At 45.8% G+C, this 22,153-nt stretch overlaps 1 protein-coding gene across 1 annotated transcript in view; it reads left to right on the forward strand.

Moving 5' to 3' along the window:
• The first annotated feature begins 321 nt into the window (after nucleotides 1-321).
• The window catches only part of OSTF1 (osteoclast stimulating factor 1), a 70,040-nt gene continuing 48,208 nt past the window's right edge, over nucleotides 322-22,153 (forward strand). The window contains exon 1 of the mRNA XM_062208431.1: nucleotides 322-541. Coding sequence (XP_062064415.1) covers nucleotides 508-541 — 34 coding nt within the window. The 5' untranslated portion in view covers nucleotides 322-507. The remainder of the gene's footprint in view (nucleotides 542-22,153) is intronic.

Consider the following 22,153-nt stretch of genomic DNA (forward strand, 5'->3'; position numbering starts at 1 on the left):
CAGCCGCCGTCCGCGACGGGGCGGGACTGAGGCGGGGCTCCGGGGAGCGTGGCCTCGCGCGCGCTCCCGCCAGGCTGCTCCGGCCCCTTTCCGTCGCGGGCGCGCGCGGCCAGACCTGCCCTGGCGCGTGTCTGCAGCGCCCTCGCCCGGCCGCTGCCGGTCCCGCCGCCGCGCGCGCCGCCCCGCGCTCCGAGCCGCGGCGAAGCTGCCACCCTGGGAGCCAATTAGCGCGCGGCGAGCCGGCGGCCACTTCCTCGTCGGCCCGGCGCGCGCCCGGGAGGGCTCCGGCCGCGGCGGGGCGGGGCGGGGCGGGGCGGAGCGCTGGGCCCGGCCGCTCTGACCGCGTCCGAGCCTCGCGCAGCCGAGCCTGGGCGCAGGTCCTGGGAGGCGCTGGGTCTGCCAATCACACAAAAAGGAAACTTTGGGGGCGCCCGCAGTGCAGGCTGACTGGGCGACCGCCTGGCTTTTCTCGTGGGGTCTTCGGGAGTCACCGCTCCAGGAAGCGAGATGTCGAAGCCGCCTCCCAAACCAGTCAAACCAGGTAAGGCAGGCGCTCGCCGGGTCCTGCGGCCGCCGCGGTGCCCTGCGCTTCCTGTGCCACTTGGCAAGGCGGACCGGGCGCGTTCCGGCCCCGAGCCTCGCTTTCCCAGGCAGACCCCCCGGCGCCGGGGTCCTTGGCTTTGCTGCGTTCGCGCCAGGGCGAGGATCCCTTTTGGAGAGCAGAAGGATTTTCGAGGATTTAAAAAAAAAAAGAAAGAAAAAAAAAAAAAAAAACTTGTTAAAGAGGCGCCGCGCTGGGGTTCGCAGCGTTGTCGCGCGCTCCACCTTCTCAGGGGTGCGATGGCCAAGTCCCGTCCAAGCTGTCCGGGGAGCCAGGGCCGTCGATCGCCTTGGAAAACGGAAAACAGTGTGGCTGGGAAGGGTCCTTCGCCACTTCCTCTTTCCGCGGTGCGTGTCACTGTCAAACTCCAGTTCTTGACCGGCCGCGGCGAACGGGAAGTGCGCGGCCGGCAGGGTGGGGTGGTGAGCCGGCCGCCTGCGGGGCTCGGGAGCCGGGCGGCGCTGGGTGGGGGCCCCGGGGTCTGCGGAGGGGCGACCGTGGGTCCCTCCGGGCTGCGGCACGGTCACCTCGGCCGTGGCTTTTCGCAGGTGCCGCGGTGGCGCGCAGCCGCGTTCCCCAGGGGCTTGGGCGTGACGCTCGCCAACTCCTCCAAGCAGTTTTCTGGGCCGATAGTTCTGGTTCGTTTTTGACTCTCAAAGTATTTTCTGCGTTAGAGAGAAGCGAGAGCGTTTAAAAGGGGCTGACATTTCAATTCAGCACCGTTAACACACTCTTAGGGACATTCAGCTGAGGATGTATTAAGGGAAAGGTAGGAAAAGGTAGACCCGAAGGACTCTCAATTTTTTTTCTTCTAATCTTGTAATTTCGGTATAGCAAAGGCTGAAATTTAATCTGTTTACGTCAGGTTTTGAAGTGATTTCAGTAGCAAGAGGTAGTCTCGTGGGTTCATTTTATTCCCTCGACCTTCCTAAATGTTGGTTAAGTTCTACAGCTTTAGTGATTGTGCGGCTGTCTTTCTTTGAGATCATTCAGTGGCGGTCTCAGGTTCCTATACTTCAGAACAGTCACCCTTGTGCAATAGTCAGTCCATGAAGGCTTCCAGTGTGGTCAGCTGGGTGTGAAGGCAGCTGTTGAGACTGGCCATGCGGGGAGCAAAAGATGGGGCAAAGCTCTGTTTTGGTTGTGGAATCTGATGAGTAATTTGCATTTGAAGTGGGTATGCCCGAGATGTCAGCTTTCTTAACCCAGATGTAAATCAGGACCTCTGGTGTCCAACAAAGCAGAGTCGATGTTTGCTAAGCAGAGTACTTTAAAGAGTGTTCTGAGAAGCAGTTCATCTCTCCAGACGTAAGTGATGCCTGTGTTGCATCTGGAGGGCAGCAATAGGAGTGTGTGTGTGTGTGTGTATGCTGCCGCTGAGTGTGTGCTTGTGTATTCATGCATGCTTGGGTGTGGCTTACAGAATCATCCTGTAACTAGTTGAGTGCTCGCTCCTGGGAACCATTTTTGTTGTATGATTTGAAAGGCAGATTGATACAGAGGGAGAAACTGAAAGAGAGGGAGAGAGGGAGGAGGAAAGAGAGAAAGAGAGAGAGGGAGGGGAGAGAGAGAGAGAGACATTGATTCTCCATTCTCTGGTCCACTCTTCAAATGGTCTCAACAAGCAGGGATGGGCCAGACAGAACCTAAGAACCAGAAACTCCATCCTGGTCTCTCATGTGGGTAGCAGGGGACCCGGTACTTGGGCCGCCCTCCACTGCTTTCCCAGGAGTATTAACAGGGAGCTGGGTTGGAAGTGGAGCAGTGGTGCTGCGGTACTCAGATAGAGGATCCCTGCATTGCAAGCATGGCTTAACCCACTGAACCACAATGCCTACCCCTCCCTTCCTCCTGAGCAGCTCAGAAAGCACATAGTTAAATATGACTGCTGTTGTAGAGAACTTTGACTTCACAGTAAGTTGTCAATGAGATCCAAACACAAATACAGACATTATAGAAATCAGTTTTTTTGGGGGGGATGGCTCTGTGGTATAGTGGGTAAAGCCTCTGCTTGCAATGCTTGAACCCCATATGCACACTGATTCAAGTCCTGGCTGCACCACTTCTGAGATCCAGCTCCCTGCTAATGCTTCTGGGAAAGCAGCGGAGGATGTTCCAAGTGGTTGACTCCCTGTGCTCAAGTGGGAGACCTGGATGAAGCTCCTGGCTCCTGGCTTCCTGCTTGGCCCAGCCCTGGCTGTTGCAGCCATTTAGGGTGTGAACCAGCAGGTGGAAGATCTCTCTGTGTCTCTCCTTGTCTCTTCAGTAACTCTGCCTTTCAAATAAATAAATAAAAACAATCTTAAAAAAAATATCAGTTTTTTGTGTTATAATTTACACTGAGAAGTATCAGTGTCAGTCAGACTTGGAACTTTGCATTGGCTTAATTGCAAACAGAAGTGTCCCAACTTTTACGTGTATTAATTCACTTATTTTTCCCAACAACCCTGTGAGATCTGCACTGTTACTGTACCCATTGCACAGGTGACGAGATGAAGACAAGACATAGAAGTGTTGATTGACTTGGGCAAAGAGGTAGCCAGTAGGATTAGAACTCAGAATGAATTTAAACATGTTATTTTGCTTTAGGCATGGTGTGCCATTCACATGAGTGGTCATGTGTTTTTTTGAGCTGGTGGGCAGGAAGTGAAAAGGAAGGGACAACTGGTCTTCAGTTAGACTTCCTTGTGACACTGCAGAGAGAGGTCACCCCCTGGGTGGTAGCAGCAAGGAGAATGGCGCTGTACTTTATTTTCTCATCCTGCAGGCAGGTTCCACAGAAGAAAGTGTCCACAACAAGTTTGGAATTGGAGAGGATGTATTTAATTTTTCATTTCTTGGTTGTTAATGCTCTGGCTCATACCAAAGAGACTTCTAAAAAATCCAGATTATCCAAGAAAGAGGGAGAACAAGGATAAAACAAAATCATGTTGAAGGAAGGAGGAATAATAAGGGGAGACTTTATAAGGTCCTGCAGAGTTAATCAGAGAGGGCTGTGGACTGGCTTTTCTGCTGGAGCAGAGAGAAAGATAACAGAACAGATACAGGATTCCCAGTATTCACACAAGTACAGAGTGTTACTTGCTCTGAAATGAAGTTGTCTGTGATTTAAAAAATACAACAAATAAAATTGTACTTAAATATAAGGTGCTCTATGGCCTCTCCTTACATATATATGTTGTGTAATGTCCAATCAGGGTAAATATAGTTATCCTTTCAAGCGTTTAACATTTCTTTATAGAGAAAACATCAAAAATCGTATCTTTTTAAAGTAGAGAAATATATAGTAAATTAACATTATCTACCTTTACCCTAGTGTGCAATAGAGCCCCAAACTTATTTTCCTTTCTTAAATGGCAGAATGTCACACACACACAGAGATCTGAGATAACTTCCATCTGTTGGTTCACTCCCCAAAAGCCCACACAGGCAAGGCTTGGCCAGGTGGAAGTCAGAAGCCTGGTGTTCCCATGTGGGTAGCAGGGTCCAAGCATTTCACCCACCGTCTGCTGCCTTTCACATGCATTAACAGGAAGCTAGGTTGGAAGCAGAGTAGTCAGGCCAGGACTCTAACAGCACTCTAGTATGGCAGCAGCTTAACCCCGCTGCACTACAACAACTGCCCTGTAGTTTTCTTAAATGCAATGAGGTCTGAAACAAACTTTTCCCATGGGTTTTCTTAAAGTGTTGGAGTGAGTGAACATCCCCGTGAGAAATATAAGAGGGAACATCAGAGTGGCATTTCTTTCTTTCTTTCTTTTTTTTTTTTTTGACATGCAGAGTGGACAGTGAGAGAGAGAGAGACAGAGAGAAAGGTCTTCCTTTTGCCGTTGGTTCACCCTCCAATGGCCGGCGCACAGCGCTGATCCGAAGCCAGAAGCCAGGTGCTTCTCCTGGTCTCCCATGGGGTGCAGGGCCCAAGCACTTGGGCCATCCTCCACTGCACTCACCAGGCTATAGCAGAAAGCTGGCCTGGAAGAGGGGCAACTGGGACAGAATCCGGCGCCCCAACCGGGACTAGAACCAGGTGTGCCGGCACCGCAAGGTGGAGGATTAACCTGTTGAGCCATGGCGCCGGCCCAGAGTGGCATTTCTAACAGCTTCCATCAGGGCGAGAGCTGGTTAAAACAGCAAGGCTCACAGGCAAGGCTGAAAGGAAGGGGACAAGGTGAGAGAGAATAGAGGACTTGCCAGAAGATTTTAATCGCTAGGACATTGAGCTATAGGGTGAGCTTGTTCATCCTCCGGAATGATCAGAACTGCCCACCAAAGCAAGGAAGGAAGAGACTGCCTGGGCAAGTGCTGATCAGATTCCGGCAGGAGAATCCCTCCACTTTTCTTTGCACCATGCTGATTTGTCAGGGTCACCATGCTTGGGTGTTTAGCCATAACCAGAATTCATTTGCTAAGCATTTCCTAATAAATGTAGCTTATGTTTTTTATTTTATTTTATTTTATTTATTTATTTATTTTTGACAGGCAGAGTGGACAGTGAGAGAGAGAGACAGAGAGAAATGTCTTCCTTTGCCGTTGGTTCACCCTCCAATGGCCGCCACGGCTGGTGTGCTGCGGCCGGCGCACCGCGCTGATCCGATGGCAGGAGCAACGTAGCTTATGTTTTAAGCCCTGTCCTACACTGTGGAATTCTAAGGAACAGTAAGATAAGGTTTCATCCATGGGAGTCTTGAATCTAATGAGGGGACATTTATGTATTTACAGATACTATCCTGGATTGTTTCCTATCTACAGTTGGATGACTGATCTCACCCATTTTGTTAAAAGAAATTTTGTGGTTAAAAATAAAAGTAACATTTTTATTGTAGGAAATTTAGAAAATACAGGACAAGTAAATAAATATATTTACAAGAATATAAAAAAAAATCCCTGCCAGTTATCTGGTTATGATCACCATTTACATTTGGTTGAATATTTTCACAGGGGTTTTCTTCCTCAAAGCAATTTCATTCAAAAAAAGAAAATAAAAGCAATTATCCTCAGAACAGTATCTCAGCCTCAGTCTTATAAGTCTTGCCCTTGGTTGGCGTATGTTTCTTTTCTTATAGAGTTTTTAAAAAATTTTATTGAAGATAAAAAAATTTTATGTATTTAATATATGCAAATTTAGGAGTTGGTATATGTTTCTGACCAGTCTGCACAGTGTTATCTTTGCTTGAAAACTCAATTCTGTCACAGTTTAACGGTTTCTTGCTTACTGGTTCTTCTTGGTAGGATTGCTTTTGGCCACTCAAGTCTGTTGTGGAAACCTCCACATTGATTGTGAGATGTGCCACCCAGAAACGCCGTCTGCTCAGATGTGCTGCAGGTTCATGGGCTTCAGCTCCTACTTCTTCTGACCCAGTGTGGCCTCTGGCTGTACACATCTGTGTGCAGCACTGGTGTTGTTTTCAGCCACCCTCAGGAGCCTTACACTTCAGTTAGGGTGAATCTACCTGGCTTGTCAGTGTGTAGAAGACCGAACTTTAGTTCTCACCAAGGCTTTTTTGGAGACTTTATTCTGAGACTTGAGCTAAGGATGGACCAAAGGGTATTGGATAAGCCTTGGACCCTGGAATCATCTTATTCTAAGAAGGTTGATACCAATCCATTACAGTTGGAACCCTGATGTCTGACCTTGGCTATTTCTTTCCAATGGCTTATTGATTTTGGTGGTGGAAGTAAAGCAACATAAATATTTTATGTGTCTTGTGAAAATAAATTCCTGTGACTTTGAAGAAGCAAATGTCAGTGTTTTGAGTTCTTTCGTTAGTCGTGGTAAAAACATCATAAAACTTCAAAGGCATCGCACATATGCTGCTTAAGTAACACTTTGGGGAGGAAAAAGTCTTCCTCTGAAATAACTTGAACTTCTGTGTAAACTTAACCCTCTGAATAAATGAATTAATCAGAGGTCAGAGTACGGGGTGGGCTTTGAAATATCCACATGCCTTAACTCTGAAAACATCTTGAAAATTCCAGAATGTTAACTATCATGTTGATTGCTAAATTTATTTGGCCAGGTGTCAGACATTGCAATGCTTTATCTCCTTCAGTTATTCTGACTTCCAGAATGGGTCCTTATATCCTTTTTTTCTGGATGGAATATTACTTTGTGAGGTTGAAAGGCTCCAAGCTAGTTAGTGGTTGGTGTGACCTGGGAGTGGAACACATGCTGTAACATGAGGCTGTGCACTTGGCAGAGAAGCATGTGAGAAATTCTGCTGGATTGGGTCTACTTTTGTTGGGCAGCCCCCTTTATTAACTTCTGCAGTTCAAGGTTATTGGCACTTGCTGTGTGTCACTGTTCTTTTTCACTAGGTCTGTATTAGACTATACTTTTTGGCAGTAGAGCAGTGTTTGATCCTTTATAACTGCTTTGTTTGATTCTTTGTAACTGTTTATGAATGGCAGAAGCATAAGAAGTCTTGATAATGTAGTAAAGTCTTTGGAAGAAGATTGGGGAAGACTGTGCTTGGGTTCTTGTGGCTTCACTAGGAAGTTGCAAAGGCTGGAGGCTGAGTTCCTCTCATCAGCACTGTGGAAACAGTGGGGTCCCCTGTCCCTCATGTTTCGCACATTCCCACCGCTTGTCCTCCTTCTGGCTAATACAGTGAGATTTTCTGATGCAGACTCATTGAAAACCTTTGCCCCAGTTGTCCTCACTTGCTTGATGCACAGGGCAAGGCAATTAAAAAAGCAGATAGACAACTTGGAGCAAGCTAATGTGAATGAACTGTCAGGTCAGGATTCTCTATCAAACACATAAAAGGAATTCGGAAAACAATTGTAAATCTTAGTTCCAAAGGAAACTCATAGTTCATGTAAAGAGTTGAGTGGTATCCAATTGTACTTGTTTAACCCGAAGCCTATTATTGTGCATTTAGATGGTTCCCATCTTTTGTGGTGACAATTTTTCAGCAGCCTTGTTGTTGTTTATCCATGCAGATCCAGAGGATCAGATTCTGGCATTGGGATTGAGTGTACGTGGTTTGTGTACTGTCATTTTCACAGACATCTCCAAATTGCTCTTCCAAAAGGCATACCAACTTCCCTTCCTACCAGAAGCACGTGAATGTGCCTTACACATAAAAAGTGTAATGAATTTCACTGGCAGTATTATCCAGGTGTGACTGGAAGACTGGAAAGTACAGGGCAACAGGCTGGAGGAAGCCGACGAGGAGTTCCCAGAAGTGGGGAATTGAAGCAGGGTCTTGAATGCTGAGTAAGAATCTGCTGGGCAGCAAAGGGAGAACAATCATTTGACCCAGGCAGAAATGAAATAACATATCCTCCAGTCCACACTTGACTCACTGTGTAGGTGCTGAGCTTTTGGCAGAGAGCCAGGGAAATGTGGTGCACCCACATGGAACTGCCAACTGGACAGTTTCTTTTCTGAGTTGAAAAATTGTTTTTTTGAGAGGCAAAGAGAAAAGAGTATGAGATTTTTCCATCTACTGGTTCACTCACTAAATGACTGCACAGCTAGGGCTGGGCTGGGTCAAAGCCAGGAGCGTAAAACTCAGTCCGGGTCTCTATGTGAATGGTAAGGACCCAAGTACTTGAGCCACACCTGCTGCCTCTCAGGGTGTACAGCAGCAAGAAGCTAGAATAGCCAGGCCTGGATCTTAAGTACCCCAGTGTGGGGATGTGGGTGCCCCAAGCAGTGTCTTAGTCTATTTTTTTTAAAAACCTAGTTGTTTTTTTTTTTTTTTAAAGATTTACTTATTTATTTATTTGAAAGGCAGAGTTACAGAGAGGCAGAGGCACAGAGAAAGAGAGAGGTCTTCCATCCACTTGTTCACTCCCCAGATGGCTGCCAATGGCCCCAGCTATGCCAATCCGAAGCCAAGATCCAGGAGCTTCTTCCAGGTCTGCCACAGGGGTACAGTGGCCAAGGAGTTGGGCCATCTTCCACTGCTTTCCCAGGCCATAGCAGAGAGCTGCATTGGGAGTAGGGCAGCCGGGACTCAAAGTAGCACCCATATGGGATGCCGATGCTGCAGACTGGGGCTTTAACCCGCTGTGCCACAATGCCGGGCCCCAGTGTCTTATTCTTTAAAGTTAATAAATTTTTAAATTTATTCCTAAGTCATAGCAAGAGAGTGGAGAAGAAAGAGGTAGGGAAAAGGAAGGGGAGGGAGAGAGAGGGAGAAAGAGAGATATCTCCCATCTCTTGTTCGCTCCCCAAATGCCCACAATAGCTAAGGCTGTGCCAGGCTGAGGCCAGAAGCCTGGAGCTCCACATCAGTGGCAGGGATCCAAGCACCTGAACCCTCATCGACTGCCTCTTCGGGTATGGGTTAGCAGGGAGTTGGATCAGGAGCTGAGGTGGGACTTTATCCCAGGCACTCTGATGCTGGTGGGATGCTGGTGTCCCAAGTGTGTCCTGTCTGTTGGACAAAATGCTTGCCCCTTTTTCTGCTTTAAAGAGAAAAGCATTTATGTAATGTAACAGTTTGTGGAAGATGGTGCAGCTCCGCACAGAAGGTAAGGATTTGAGTGTGTGCGTGTCAGCCCTCTGTGCAGCAGGATCTGGTGTCTGTCACAGCGTTCACAGTAGCAGTGAGTGTTTAGTTTGCAGCCATGGGCTAAAGAGCTTGGTAGTTTAAGTCCATTAAATAAGTTACCAGTGTGACTGCTGTGGCCACCTCCTGTTTATTCTTGTCAGTCAGTTCCCTCGTTGTGTTTGGGTATCTGTAGAAATTTTAGAAAGTCACAGGCAGGGGGCTGACGCATGGCTTACTTGGTTAATCCTCCTCCTGTGGTGCCAACATCTCATATGGGCGCCGGGTTCTAGTCCCGGTTGCTCCTCTTCCAGTCCAGCTCTCTGCTGTGGCCCGGGAGGGGCAGTGGAGGATGGCCCAAGTGCTTGGGCCCCTGCACCCACATGGGAGACCAGGGAAAAGCACCTGGCTCCTGGCTTCGGATTGGCACAGCGCCAGCTGTAGCGACCATTTGGGGGGTGAACCAACGGAGGAAGGAAGACCTTTCTCTCTCTCTCTCACTGTATATAACTCTACCTGTCAAATAAAAAAAAAATACGTTTAAAAAAAAAGTCACAGGCAGATTCCTCGACTTACTCTTGGAATAAGAGTTGGAAGAGTCTTGTATTTGTTGTGTGTTTTGAGTGGCATGGGATTTAAAAATTCTTAACGTTCCTTTGGATGTGACAAGTTAGCTTGTTGTTCTTGAGATCTAAGAATGTACTTAATATGCTTCTTTTCTGCCGAGTGCCTCTGATTTCCAGGGAGGCCAATGGCAATATGAATTCATGTTAAGAAAGACCCTGCAGCCAGTCAGTTCCTGCTGGAGGAGCTGACGTAGCCCCTTAAAAGGATCTGAATGCACTGTAGAGGGCGTCTCTGGTATCGCTCTACTGCAGGGACTTTTTCCTAGTTCTCAGAAACTCGTGGGTTCCGTTTCAGGATTTTCTGCTCCCCAATGAGGACCTGTGTCAATTCATTCTTGTGAGACAAAGAAATGCCTTCAACCGGGGAGTCATCCTGGAGTTGATTTGTGTGCTATAGGTAGTTCCTGATGACATCCGTGTCTGGAGGGAGGTTGCTTCCTAATTCTAGCCTCTTGGCATCGGTGAGAGTGGATTGGCTGAGAGAAGTCCCTCTACCTTTTGTCACAGTTGACAGGTGCCCCTGACTCCAGGAGATTTGGGAGATTCCAGATCTCATCTTTTCCTTGCTTGAAAACCAGACTCTTAAGACTGTCCTTGACATGCTGTCCACCGAGGTTTACGGGATTTCCTGGCCAGCGTGCATTTTCAACTACTTTTTGGGCCGGTTGTTTTAATGAGCTAGTACAACTTTGTCTGAGGGTAGTCTGTGGGGGACCTGAACAAAGGGCATTAATAGTTTTTCAGGCAAGGAAGCTGGCTGTAAAACAGTACCTCAGAAACCGTTCCCTCCAAAGTCAGTATTCTAAGAGGTGTGCCAAGTTTGAAGTGGTGTTTAACCTTATCTTTTAGTTTGGGAGTGAATCATCCTCTTTTACCTATCTGCACTCAGATTCTAAATGTAAGTCACCCAAGGGGCTAGCAGCCAGAGCCTGGCCCCACCGTAAGCTGGAAATTTGATATCAGAGTCTCTACTTACAGTGACTGCTCACCTCCTCCTTCTGAGAACTCCTCCCATCCAAAAGGGTTCTGGTCCTTGCTTAACAGCTTCCCATTTGAGGACCAATTCTGTTCCTAAATAGGGGCTCTAGGGGACCATTAGGGTCCCAAGGGTCTGACACTGGCATGGTGTCAGCTTTGTTCTTGGCCATGGGCTCCTGCCTGTCTCCTGATTCTTGGTTAGGACTGGCTCTCTCTGATGTCTTGACACCTATTGTCTTGCTGCTCCATCTGCCCTGAACCCTTGTTTTTTCCTACTCTCTTTCTTGCTTAGGCACATGCCCCACATGGTTTGGGCTTTGGCCGAGAGTACCTGTGCCTTTGTGATGTACTGTGGTCCTGACTGATCTGGGTCTGTGTTCTTAAATGGGCTTCTCCATGGCATCCTTCCATCTTCAGACCTAAGCTTTGGCAGACCTGAATGGCATAGCCAGTTGCCATCAGAACTCTGACTGTGGCTCCTCATGGTACCAGGGCCGCATGCCCAGAGAGCCTCAAAACAGCAGCCTGCTCAGGACGGTTCCAGCTGGGGTCACTGACATTGATTGCAGCATCATTTCCGCTTGTCTCAAACCGTATGGCTCTTAGAAGAAATTCTTAGCTTTTCATCTGATGAACAAATTCACCTTTAGTGTGAGACCAATTCTTGATTTGTTATAATCCTCTTCCCAAAGCTGCTTACAATAACAAAACCAGATTAACTAAAAGACTCCTGAATGAAATTAACTTTTACAGTAGTGAACCACTCTTTCCTAACTGGGCTTTAAGTGTAAAGACTGGTTAATAGGATGGCTGTGAGAAGACCAAGCTATACATTGTAGAAGGAAGCAGAGCACTCTTCAACAATGGAAAAGTATGTATTAGCTTTGGAATAAAGTCTTTAATTAAATTTTTCTGGTTCTAATTGTTTAATTAACTTGCTAAGTGACCTTGGTTAGTGGACTTTCAGATAATTTCTCAGTACTTTCATCTCATGCTGCATCCCAGTGCTCAGCGGATTCAAACATAAGGAGGAATTAATCACTCCAAGGGTTTTGTAATTCTAGATTTCCATGACAGAGAGAGAGGAGAAAAGAAGGGATGAGGGTTAGGGAGGGGGCATAATGTATTAATCATTAGGTCTGATCTGATTTCACTTACGCTCTGACTATGTAGGCAAGTGTTTTTTTTTTTTTTTTTTTTTTTTTAAAGCTGTGTAGAGAAGGCGAGCACTGGGGTGGCTCTGCAGGAGTACGTCTGGGTCTCTGTGTGCACAGATTCCAGTGGGACCATTGCAAAATGTGGTAATTTTCTATGGCCGTTGAGATAGTCAGGACTTTTATGATTGGAAAATGTAGGGCTGGTTGTAACTCACTCTACAACCTCAACTCTAGACCTCAGACCTAAGAACATGTCTTCTGCTAGTCTTTACAGATTAACTCTCTGTGCAAAACCTCATTCAGAATCCCACTTCTTCCTCTCATCTTTTTTTCTTCTGGTCTTTTGGGGGTGACAGTTTTAAATCACAGATTCAAAGTCAGACCCTTGCTTTATTGAACTCACGTGTGATTCCATAGGGTTTTCAGTGCTTCTGTGTGGGTGCGAGATGAGTCCTCCCTCGAGAATGGCTCCTCAACCATGCATGCCGGTTATGTTGATCTCACACAATGGCCCAAAAGCTCTTTTAAAAAATGGATAAAAGCCCTCTACTAATAGGAATGCTGACACAATGGCAATTTGGAAGGCAGAGAATTACACTGTCAGGAATACATTTTACTGCTATGGCTGTGGAATTCAAACAGAAATAATTCTGTTTGTAGTTAAAAATTATTATAATGCTCCTGAGGGTTAATTTTCCACTAAGTATCATTAAAAACAGTTAAAGAACTGCAGAGCTAGTTAGGAGAGATAGCAAGAGATGGTCAACTGTGCATCTGGACAGCGGATATAAGTGCAAAGCAAATTCTAGGACGACTGAAAGCCTGCGGTATAGATAACCACTGCCTGTTGGTGACACCACTGACCTAGACAGCGCTGACTTTTCTTGCTTGTGTTCCTGTGGGCAGAGAAGTTACTGTCACATCTTAAAGAGCAAATGGTTCTGCAGGATCAACAACTTGAGAACAGACCAGGGGCATTCCTAGAACTCCAAGGGAAGGTTTTTCCCACTCAGTCTCTTTCTTTATCCTATCCACATCCCCATGTTCAGAAAAGATTAAATGATATGGATATCTATTAATGAATAAGTTATTTTTTAAAAAGATTTATTTTTATTTTATTTGAAAGAATTACAGAGAGACACAGAAAGACAGATCTTCGATCTTCTGGTTTACTCCTCAGATGACCAAAACTGCTAGGACTGAGCCAGGCGGAAGCCAGGAGCCAGGAGCCAGGAGCTTCATCTGGGTCTCCCAGGTGGGTGGCAGGGGCCCAAGCACCTGAGCCATCTTCTACTGATGATGGCTCCCAGGCCATTAGGAGGGAACTGGATTAGAAACAGAGCAGCAGGGACACAAACTGGTGCCAATATGGGATGCTGGTGACCGAGGCAGTGGCTTTACCTGCTATACCATAGTGCCAGCCCCAATGAAAAAAGTTTTCAAAGAAATTTTTAATGTATTTTAGTTGAAAAGCAGAGAGTTATGAGGGGGGAGGGAGGGAAGGACAGAAGGATGGACAGAGGAGGAGGAGGTGGAGGGGAGGGGGAGAGAGAGAGAAAGAGAGAGAGAGAGAGAAAGAATATGAATGAGAATCTACCAGATCTACCATCTGCTGATTTACTCTTCAGATGGCCAAAACAGCCAGGGCTGGGACAGGCCAAAGCCTATAACCCAGAACTAAATTGAGGTCTCCCAGGTGGGCCTTAAGTACTTGCTTAAGTCATTACATGATGCCTCCCAGGGTACAGGAAGCTAGAATCAGAAGTGGAGCTGGGACCTGAGCCCAGGCCCTCTGTTGTGGGTTAAGCAATTCCCTAGTGGCATCTTAACCTCTGTGCCAAATGCCGGCTCTGTAAAAGATTAAGTAAAGACCAAAAACGTCTGAGTGGGCGAGGCTTTGGGCCTTGGAGTGGCTGAAGAGGTAAGGCCAGGAAGGGACTTTTAAGACCCTTCAGGGTGTTGTCCCGCCACTCAGGCCTGGAGAGGAAGGGGGATTTCCTGTAATTTACCCCACTTTAATTACAGCCCCAGAAAAACCACAGCTTTTTCTTTGTCTGGCCTTATTCTCTGGGGAAATCCTGAAAGATTCCCATCACTAGGGCCCCTCTTCCCTCTCCCAGAATCTGAGTTGCTTTGGGAAAATACCTTTAAAAATCTTTTTTTAAAAAAGATTTATTTCCTTGAAAGTCAGAGAGAGAGAGAGAGAGACAGACAGACAGACAGACAGAATCTTCCATTTGCTGATTCACTTCCCATACTACTGTAATGGCCAGGACTGGGCCAGGCCTAAGCTAGGAGCCAAGCACTTCATCCAAATCTTCCACATGGGTGCAGGGGCCCAAGCCCTTGGGCCATCTTCTACTGCTTTACCCAGGCCATTAGCAGAGAGCTGGATCGAAGAGGAGCACCAGGACTAGAACCAGCACCTATATGGGATGCCAGTGCTCCAGACGGAGGCTTAGCCCAATCTACAGCACTGGGCCGGACGCTTTAGGTTAAGATTCTCTGCTGTCTTTTTTTGGGGAGTTGATTGGGCTTCTTGGGTCTTTCCAACCTCTCCTTTCCATAAACAGGTCCTACTTTAAGGACCAGGCTATGCCTGAGAAAGCTTACTCATGTGGTGCCACCCTACAGAGATGCCGAGAACAGCCTTGGGTTGAGTGGCAGGTGGAGGCCTCCTGTCCTACATTTTCGGGCCACCAAGGAAGCGTGGCCACTTTTAAGATAGAAACATGGCCCTGGGAACACACAGAGCCCTTTTCAAGTAGCATTGCTGGGACCTGAGAGAGGATGCAATTAGGAAAATGAGTTCCAGTTTAAAGGTTCTTGTCTCAGTGAGCAGATGCACTTAGAAGACTTTAAAGGGGCCGGCGCCGTGGCTCAACAGGCTAATCCTCCGCCTTGCGGCGCCGGCACACCGGGTTCTAGTCCCGGTCGGGGCACCGATCCTGTCCCGGTTGCCCCTCTTCCAGGCCAGCTCTCTGCTGTGGCCAGGGAGTGCAGTGGAGGATGGCCCAAGTGTTTGGGCTCTGCACCCCATGGGAGACCAGGATAAGCACCTGGCTCCTGCCATCGGATCAGCGCGGTGCACCGGCCGCAGCGCGCTACCGCGGCGGCCATTAGAGGGTGAACCAACGGCAAAGGAAGACCTTTCTCTCTGTCTCTCTCTCTCTCTCACTGTCCACTCTGCCTGTCAAAAATAAAAAAAAAATAAAAAAAAGAAGACTTTAAAGGTTGGCCATCTTGTTGGTTTCTTATAGGTGGCTTCTTTGGCCTCGGTTCCATTTCTGATTGTTAATCATTTGAGATATGGACCTTTCTGGCGCCTGTTGCATGTGCTGCATCAGAACATTTGAATCCTTTTGCTTTATGAATGGAGAGGGAATCTTTTCAAAGGAATTGGTTTTCTTTCTTTCTTTCTTTTTCTTTCTTTCTTTCTTTCTTTTCTTTTTACAGATTTATTTATTTGTTTGGTAGTCATAGTTATGTGGGGAGAGGGAGAGACAGAGATCTTCTATTGCATGTTTTTGTTTTACATAGCTGATTGTGTATATATAAAACATGCCAGCAAGACATAAGTATGTGCAAAAGCTAATTTTTAAAGGATGTGATAAGTAAACCTTTCTAAAAAATTATAGGCCGGCGCCGTGGCTCAACAGGCTAATCCTCCGCCTAGCGGCGCCGGCACACTGGGTTCTAGTCCCTATCGGGGCGCCGGATTCTGTCCCAGTTGCTCCTCTTCCAGGCCAGCTCTCTGCTATGGCCCGGGAGTGCAGTGGAGGATGGCCCAAGTGCTTGGGCCCTGCACCCCATGGGAGACCAGGAGCAGCACCTGGCTCCTGCCTTTGGATCAGCGCGGTGCGCCGGTCATTGGAGGGTGAACCAACGGCAAAGGAAGACCTTTCTCTCTGTCTCTCTCTCTCTCATTGTCCACTCTGCCTGTCAAAAAAAAAAAAAAAATAGTTATTGGGGGTAGGAGAGCTATTGAGTGTTTAACCTAGCTTTTAAGACACCAGTTAAGATACCTGTGTCCCACATCTGAATGCCTGAAGTGATTCTCAACTCCAGCTTCTTTCTAATGCAGAAGCGAGGAGGCAGTGTTGATGGCTTAAGAAATTAGGTTCCTGATACTTGTGTGGAGAGCTGGATTGAGTTTCTAGTTCCTGGCTTCAGCCTTGGCTCAGCCCTGGCTACAGTGGGCATTTTGGGGGTGAACCAGTGGATGAGAGCTCTCTCTCTCTGTCTACATCTCTCTGTCTCTGTTTCACTGTCTCTGCCTCTCAGATAACTAAATAAAATTTTAAAAATTGTTATGGTAATCTATATTTAACTCATGTATAGATTTATATATTCATATATTTTTCTATAATTAATTCTATGTTTATAGTCATAGCTTTAAAATGATAATCTTAAATTCATGTTTGATTATTTAATAGCCACTAAGGGCTGTAATGATAGATGTTATGTTTTGTGTGTATAACAAAAACATTCAGATATCCCTGTTGGGACATTGTAAATGATAAATTTCCTAATACACACAACCAGGATTTTGTATATTTATTTACTTGAAAGGCAGAGAGAGAGAGAGAGAGATCTTCTGTCCACTGGTTTGTTCCACCAATACCCACAACAGCCAGGGCTGGGCCAGGCTGAAGGTAAATGTTGGGAACTCAGTCAGGGTCTCCCACGTGGGCAGTAGGGACCCAATTACTTGAGACATCACCTGCTGCCCGCCAGGGTACACATCAACAGGAAGCTGGAATAAGAAGCAAAGCTGGGACTTGACCTCAGGCACTCTTTTTGGGAATGAGACATCTCAAGCAGCATCTTTTTTTTTGGACAGGCAGAGTTAGACAGTGAGAGAGATAGACAGAGAGAAAAGTCTTCTTTCCGTTGGTTCACCCCCCCAAATGGCCACCACGGCTGGCGCGCTGCGCCAATCCAAAGCCAGGAGCCAGGTGCTTCCTCCTGGTCTCCCATGGGGTGCAAGGCCCAGGCACTTGGGCCATCCTCCACTGCACTCCTGGGCCACAGCAGAGAGCTGGACTGGAAGAGGAGCAACCGGGACAGAATCCAGTGCCCCAACCGGGACTAGAACCCAGGGTGCTGGTGCTGCAGGCGGAGGATTAGCCAAGTGAGCCGTGGTGCGGGCCTCAAGCAGCATCTTAACCTGTGCCAAATGCCCACCCCAGGTCTAGGATTTTACAGGTTGAATATCCCTTATCCAATATGCTTTGGACCAAGATTGTTTTGGATATTAGATTTTTCCAGATTTTGGAAAATTTGCATATACATAATGAGATATCTTGGGATGGGAACCCAAGACAAACATAGAGTTAATTTACATTGCATGTACACCTTATACACATAATCTGAAGGTAACTTTATGCAGTAATTTTCATGCACCCAAATTTTGACTGTGACCCATCACATGAAATCAGGCATGGAATTTCCCACTTGTCATGTCATATTGGCACTCAAAGTTTTGAATTTTCATCATTTTGGGTTTCAGATTTTTGGATTAAGGATGCTCAGCCTATACTGTTTTGCCAGTACAGACAAAGACAAGAAGTAAGACCCCAAATAATGTAAAAATGCATAGTAATTAATAATAGCTACATTTATGGGCCTATAGAACATGTCAGGAACTAGACGTAACACCTTAGGTGTATTTGTTTGCCGAGTTTCATTTAGTCCCCAGTGCCACGCTCAAAACTCAGTTCTCTCTGAGCAGCGTTCAGCATGGAGCCAGCTGGCCAGGTTGGAGCTGAGCCTTTGATGTCCTTCCCTGACTGTATGGACCAGGAGTAGCTTTTTACCTTCTCTAACCTTGGTTTCCATAGGGTTAATAAAATTGTTGTGAAGATTAAATAAATTACTGCAAGTTAGTGCTTTGCATATGTCTGGTCCATGCAAGTGTCTCGAGTATGTAAGTTTAACAGGGCAGTTTAGGTGTGGGTGTTGGGTACAGTGGTTAGACCAATGCTTGGGCTTACTGCATACCATATTGGAGTACCTGGGTTCAAATCCTAGCTCCCCTCCTGATTCAGCTTCCTGCTGATGAGCACCCCTCAAAGCAGCAGGTGATGGCTTAAATAGTTGGGTCCCTGATACGCATGTGGGAGAACTGGGGTGAGTTCCAGGCTCCAGGCTTAAGGTGTGGCCCAGTCCTTTCTGCTGAGGGCACTGCTGTGTCCTTCTGGCATTCAAATAAATAAGTAGATACATACATTCTTAAAAAATAAGAAAAAATAGAAGGGCAATTTAGTTTTGGCTTAAAGATTTTAATGTGAGTGGAACTTTCTGTTTCCAATTCTGGCTATATGGAGTCGTCTCCTGGCCACTCATTCATTCACTTAGGAGGAGGCCCAGACCTGAAGACTCAGGGCAGTGACAGGTACACTTGGAATTGAAAAGCCTCAGGCTTCTTTTGTCTGATTTATTTTCTATAGGAAAAGGGGATGATGATAGGATAGGAGTATAGGAGTTGGCAACTGTTTTCCTTTTTTTTTTTTTTTTTTTTTTTAAGATTTATTTATTTTTTTGAAAGAGTTCCACAAAGAGAGAAGGAAAGGCAGAGAGAGGGAGAGAGAGGTCTTCCATCCGCTGGTTCACTCCCCAAATGGCTGCAATGGCTGGAGCTGAGCCGATCTGAAGCCAGGAGCCAGGAGCTTCTTCTAGGTCTCCCATGGGGATGCAGGGGCCCAAGGACTTGGGCCATCTGCTACTGCTTTTCAGGCCACAGCAAAGAGCTGGATTGGAAGTGGAGCTGCTGGGTCTCGAATCAGCGCCCATATGGGATGCTGGCACTGCAGGCAGTGTCTTAACTGGCATTGCCACCATGCTGGCCCCAGCAACTGTTTTCTTTTTAGGTCAATATAAAAAATATTTTAGGCTTTGTGGGCCACATCTGCTCACTTGCAACCACTTAGCACCAGCATTGTATCTTCTGAGAGCAACCCCACCCAGTATGCAAACGCTTGGTTGTTTGCCAATAAAACTTGGGTCTCTTTTCTTTTTAAATTTATTTAAAGATTTATTTATTTATTTGAAAGTCAGAGTTACACAGAGAGAGGAGAGTCAGAGAGAGAGAGAGAGAGAGAGAGAGAGAGAGAGAGGTCTTCCATCTGCTGGTTCACTCCCAAATTGGCCGCAGTGGCCAGAGCTGTGCTGATCTGAAGCCAGGAGCCAGGAGCTTCTTCCAGGTCTCCCACATGGGTGCAGGGGCCCAAGGACTTGAGCCATCTTCTACTGCTTTCCCAGGCCATAGCAGAGAACTGGATTGGAAGTGGAGCTGCCGGGTCTCAAACCGGCGCCCATATGGGATGCAGGCACTGCAGGCCAGGCTGTTAACCTGCTGTGCCGCAGCGCCAGCTCCTGAAAACTTGGATCTTGATGGACGTTGCAGTTTGAATTTCAAATCTTTTCTTGATTTCTCCTTACCTATTTAAAAATGTAAATCCATCCCTAGCTCTCACGAGTCATACAAAAACAGGTATTGCTGTCATGGTTCCACCCTTGACTCACCTTGCTTTTTACAGAAGGTGACATGACAGGAGTAGCGGTTTTTTTTTATTCCAAGGACTGAAGTAGTTTTCTTCTGTTCTTCCCTGGTAGTCTCCCCAAACTGAGCTGTTCCTCTTGGAATGAAGGGGTTTTAGGAGGCCTTAGGTCCTTTCTCTAATTTTTAGCCAGTTAAGATGTAGTTGGCAAAGAGCTTATTATTTAAAATTGTGAGCTCTTCTCTTTGGGAATTTTATATTACATGGTCATTTACATCATATGGTGGAGAAGAAATAAAAATAACTAGTAGATATGGTCTCTTAAGATGTTAAAAGTAACTAAGTTTGCTGAAAGACACTGAAAAGTATAAGCAAAGGAAGAACTGGGTTAGAAAGGCACACTATTAGTAAACAGAACCCTCTTGTCAGAAAATACACTGGCTACTGTGTTTTTTTTTTTTTTTTTTTAAGAAGTCTGCCATTCCTGCAGCTGAAATCTAGCCACGTTCCATGTGCTTTTCATTTTTTTTTTCCCCCTCTTTGGAATGAATTGGGAGGTGGCAGCGAAGAGATTATGCCAGAGTATAGAGGAATGACATATCACCTGCATAGTGTCTTCTATTAGTTGTATCCTTTAAAGATGTGCAGATAGATGGAGCTGACTGCATTTGATTTTATTAATCTAAGAATATAAGGATGAGGGAAGAAAATTATTCCTTACATCAAACATTCTTGTGTGTTGCTATGTTTACATTACTTTGTTTCCAAGGACTGCAGCCTCCCTTTTTATTTTCAAGAGCCGTGGGCTTTTGTGGAATGACACAAATAGCGATCTGAGCCAAGAAGCCTGCTCTGAGCTAAGCACCTCATTTGTGGGCGTTGGAATCCGCAAAGCCCAGGGGAACCCTGTGTTGTCCCAGCAGAGCACAGCTGTTTCCTTTCACCCCAGGAATTGCAAGGATGGCCTTGACTCTAGGACACCAATCACATAGACTCCCTCTGTTTAGCTTTTGAGCAGAAAACATCCTGTTTCATCATGCATATTTAAACGAATGATTTAAAAAAGCTTAGGAGAAACATCCCATTAGTACTTTTACTTACCCTGAAAATATTCCGAGGTGGCCACACTTTTTTCATACCTTCAGGGTGTAAATTAAACTCAATTCTCCTCTTGTCTTCTTAGACAAAACGTGAGGAAAACATGTATATGGTGAAATCTTATTTTCCACAGTTCTCCGTTGATCAGATTATGCTCTCTTTCTTTTTGAGAGCTCTAAGATTGGTTGTAATGATCTGCTTTGGGGGATATGAGAGAATATTGCTTTTTATGTACAAGCTGAATTTTGAAATTCAGAGTAGAGGAACTAGTACTCATTCCTTATGCAGTCCTGTAGCAGATCTCTAATTTGATCACAGAGCCTGGCGCAGTGGCTTTCAAACCTTTTTGACTTGACCTTCAGTTTGATATGTGTGTATATTTTATTTGATGATGTAATACATGAAATATGTATATATACACCCCTTTCCCATGGGATAGTACCATAAGGGTACACAGAAGTTTCCCTTAGCTTCATAGTTCTTCCAGAATCTTCCAGTCAGCAGATTTGTCAGTTTTGGCTAACTGGCCAAATGGTGGGGTACTTCAGTATCATTTCTGGTACCACGGCTTCTGACTGAGCACGGAATGTGGATTGCATAGGCAATCCTTGTGTCTAATCTTTGTATGGGCACCAGTAATTCAAACAAGGCACACCACTTGGGTTGATTGTTATCTCAGTATTCATTGTGAACAATAGGAAAGTTAACAGTTTACATGTGATTTATTTCCAATCTGTGCTTTGTACATTGTACTTTATATTTTGTATTTTAAATTTCTCTCAATCAGTTGAAAGTTCAAATGTGTGTTTTCAATGGTAAACTAGTTTGATGATTAATGATGATTGTTAGGCTGTGACTTTTAAGTCCCAGATTATTATATAAAGACATAGACACAGGTTGAAAATTAATGTAAAAAACAGAGTGAGATTGATAATAATTTTTTGGAAACTGTGTATTCTTTGTGGGATTGACTCTGGTGAAATTGCATCATCATCATTAAGTAATCTTGGGCCCAGGAAGTATTCTTGACTTTGTCAGTTTCTATCAGAGAGGAAGGAAAGTTTACTAATGTGCTAGCAATATCGTCGCAGGCAATAGCAGTGCTGACAGAGGTGGTACCCAAATGGCTTGCTTTTCCACAGACAGCTTTTATTTAGTTTTGCAAAAGTTGCAGCAGGCTGTAGATGATAGAGCACAGGAATTATGCCCTTTTATATCAACCTTTAAAAATAGATTTACAGGAATTTTAATAACATATCTTAATCATACCTAAATTTTCCATTTTTAAAAAAGATTTATTTATTTATTTATTTATTTATTTATTTAACTGAACATCAGAGTGACAGAGAGGGAAAGACAGAGAGAGAAAGATCTTCCATTCACTGATTTTACACTCCAGATGGCTGCAACAGCCAGGGTTGGGCTAGGTCAAAGCAAGGAGGCAGGAACTCCATCCAGGTTTTCCATGTGGATGACAGGGGCCCAAGTACTTGGACTGTTATCAGCTGCTTTCCCAGGTGCATTAGGAGGAAGCTGGATCATAAGTGGAGCACCTGGGATGCAAACCCAGGCTCTGATATGGGATGTTGGCATCCCAAGCAGTGACTTAACTTGCTGCGCCACAATGTAGTCATACAGTATATATCCCTTTCAGATGGATTTTTTTTTCTCTCCTGAAGAAACTTTTTAT

This window comes from Lepus europaeus, chromosome 12 (assembly GCF_033115175.1).
Source record: "Lepus europaeus isolate LE1 chromosome 12, mLepTim1.pri, whole genome shotgun sequence".
In the NCBI taxonomy this organism is placed as follows: domain Eukaryota; kingdom Metazoa; phylum Chordata; class Mammalia; order Lagomorpha; family Leporidae; genus Lepus; species Lepus europaeus.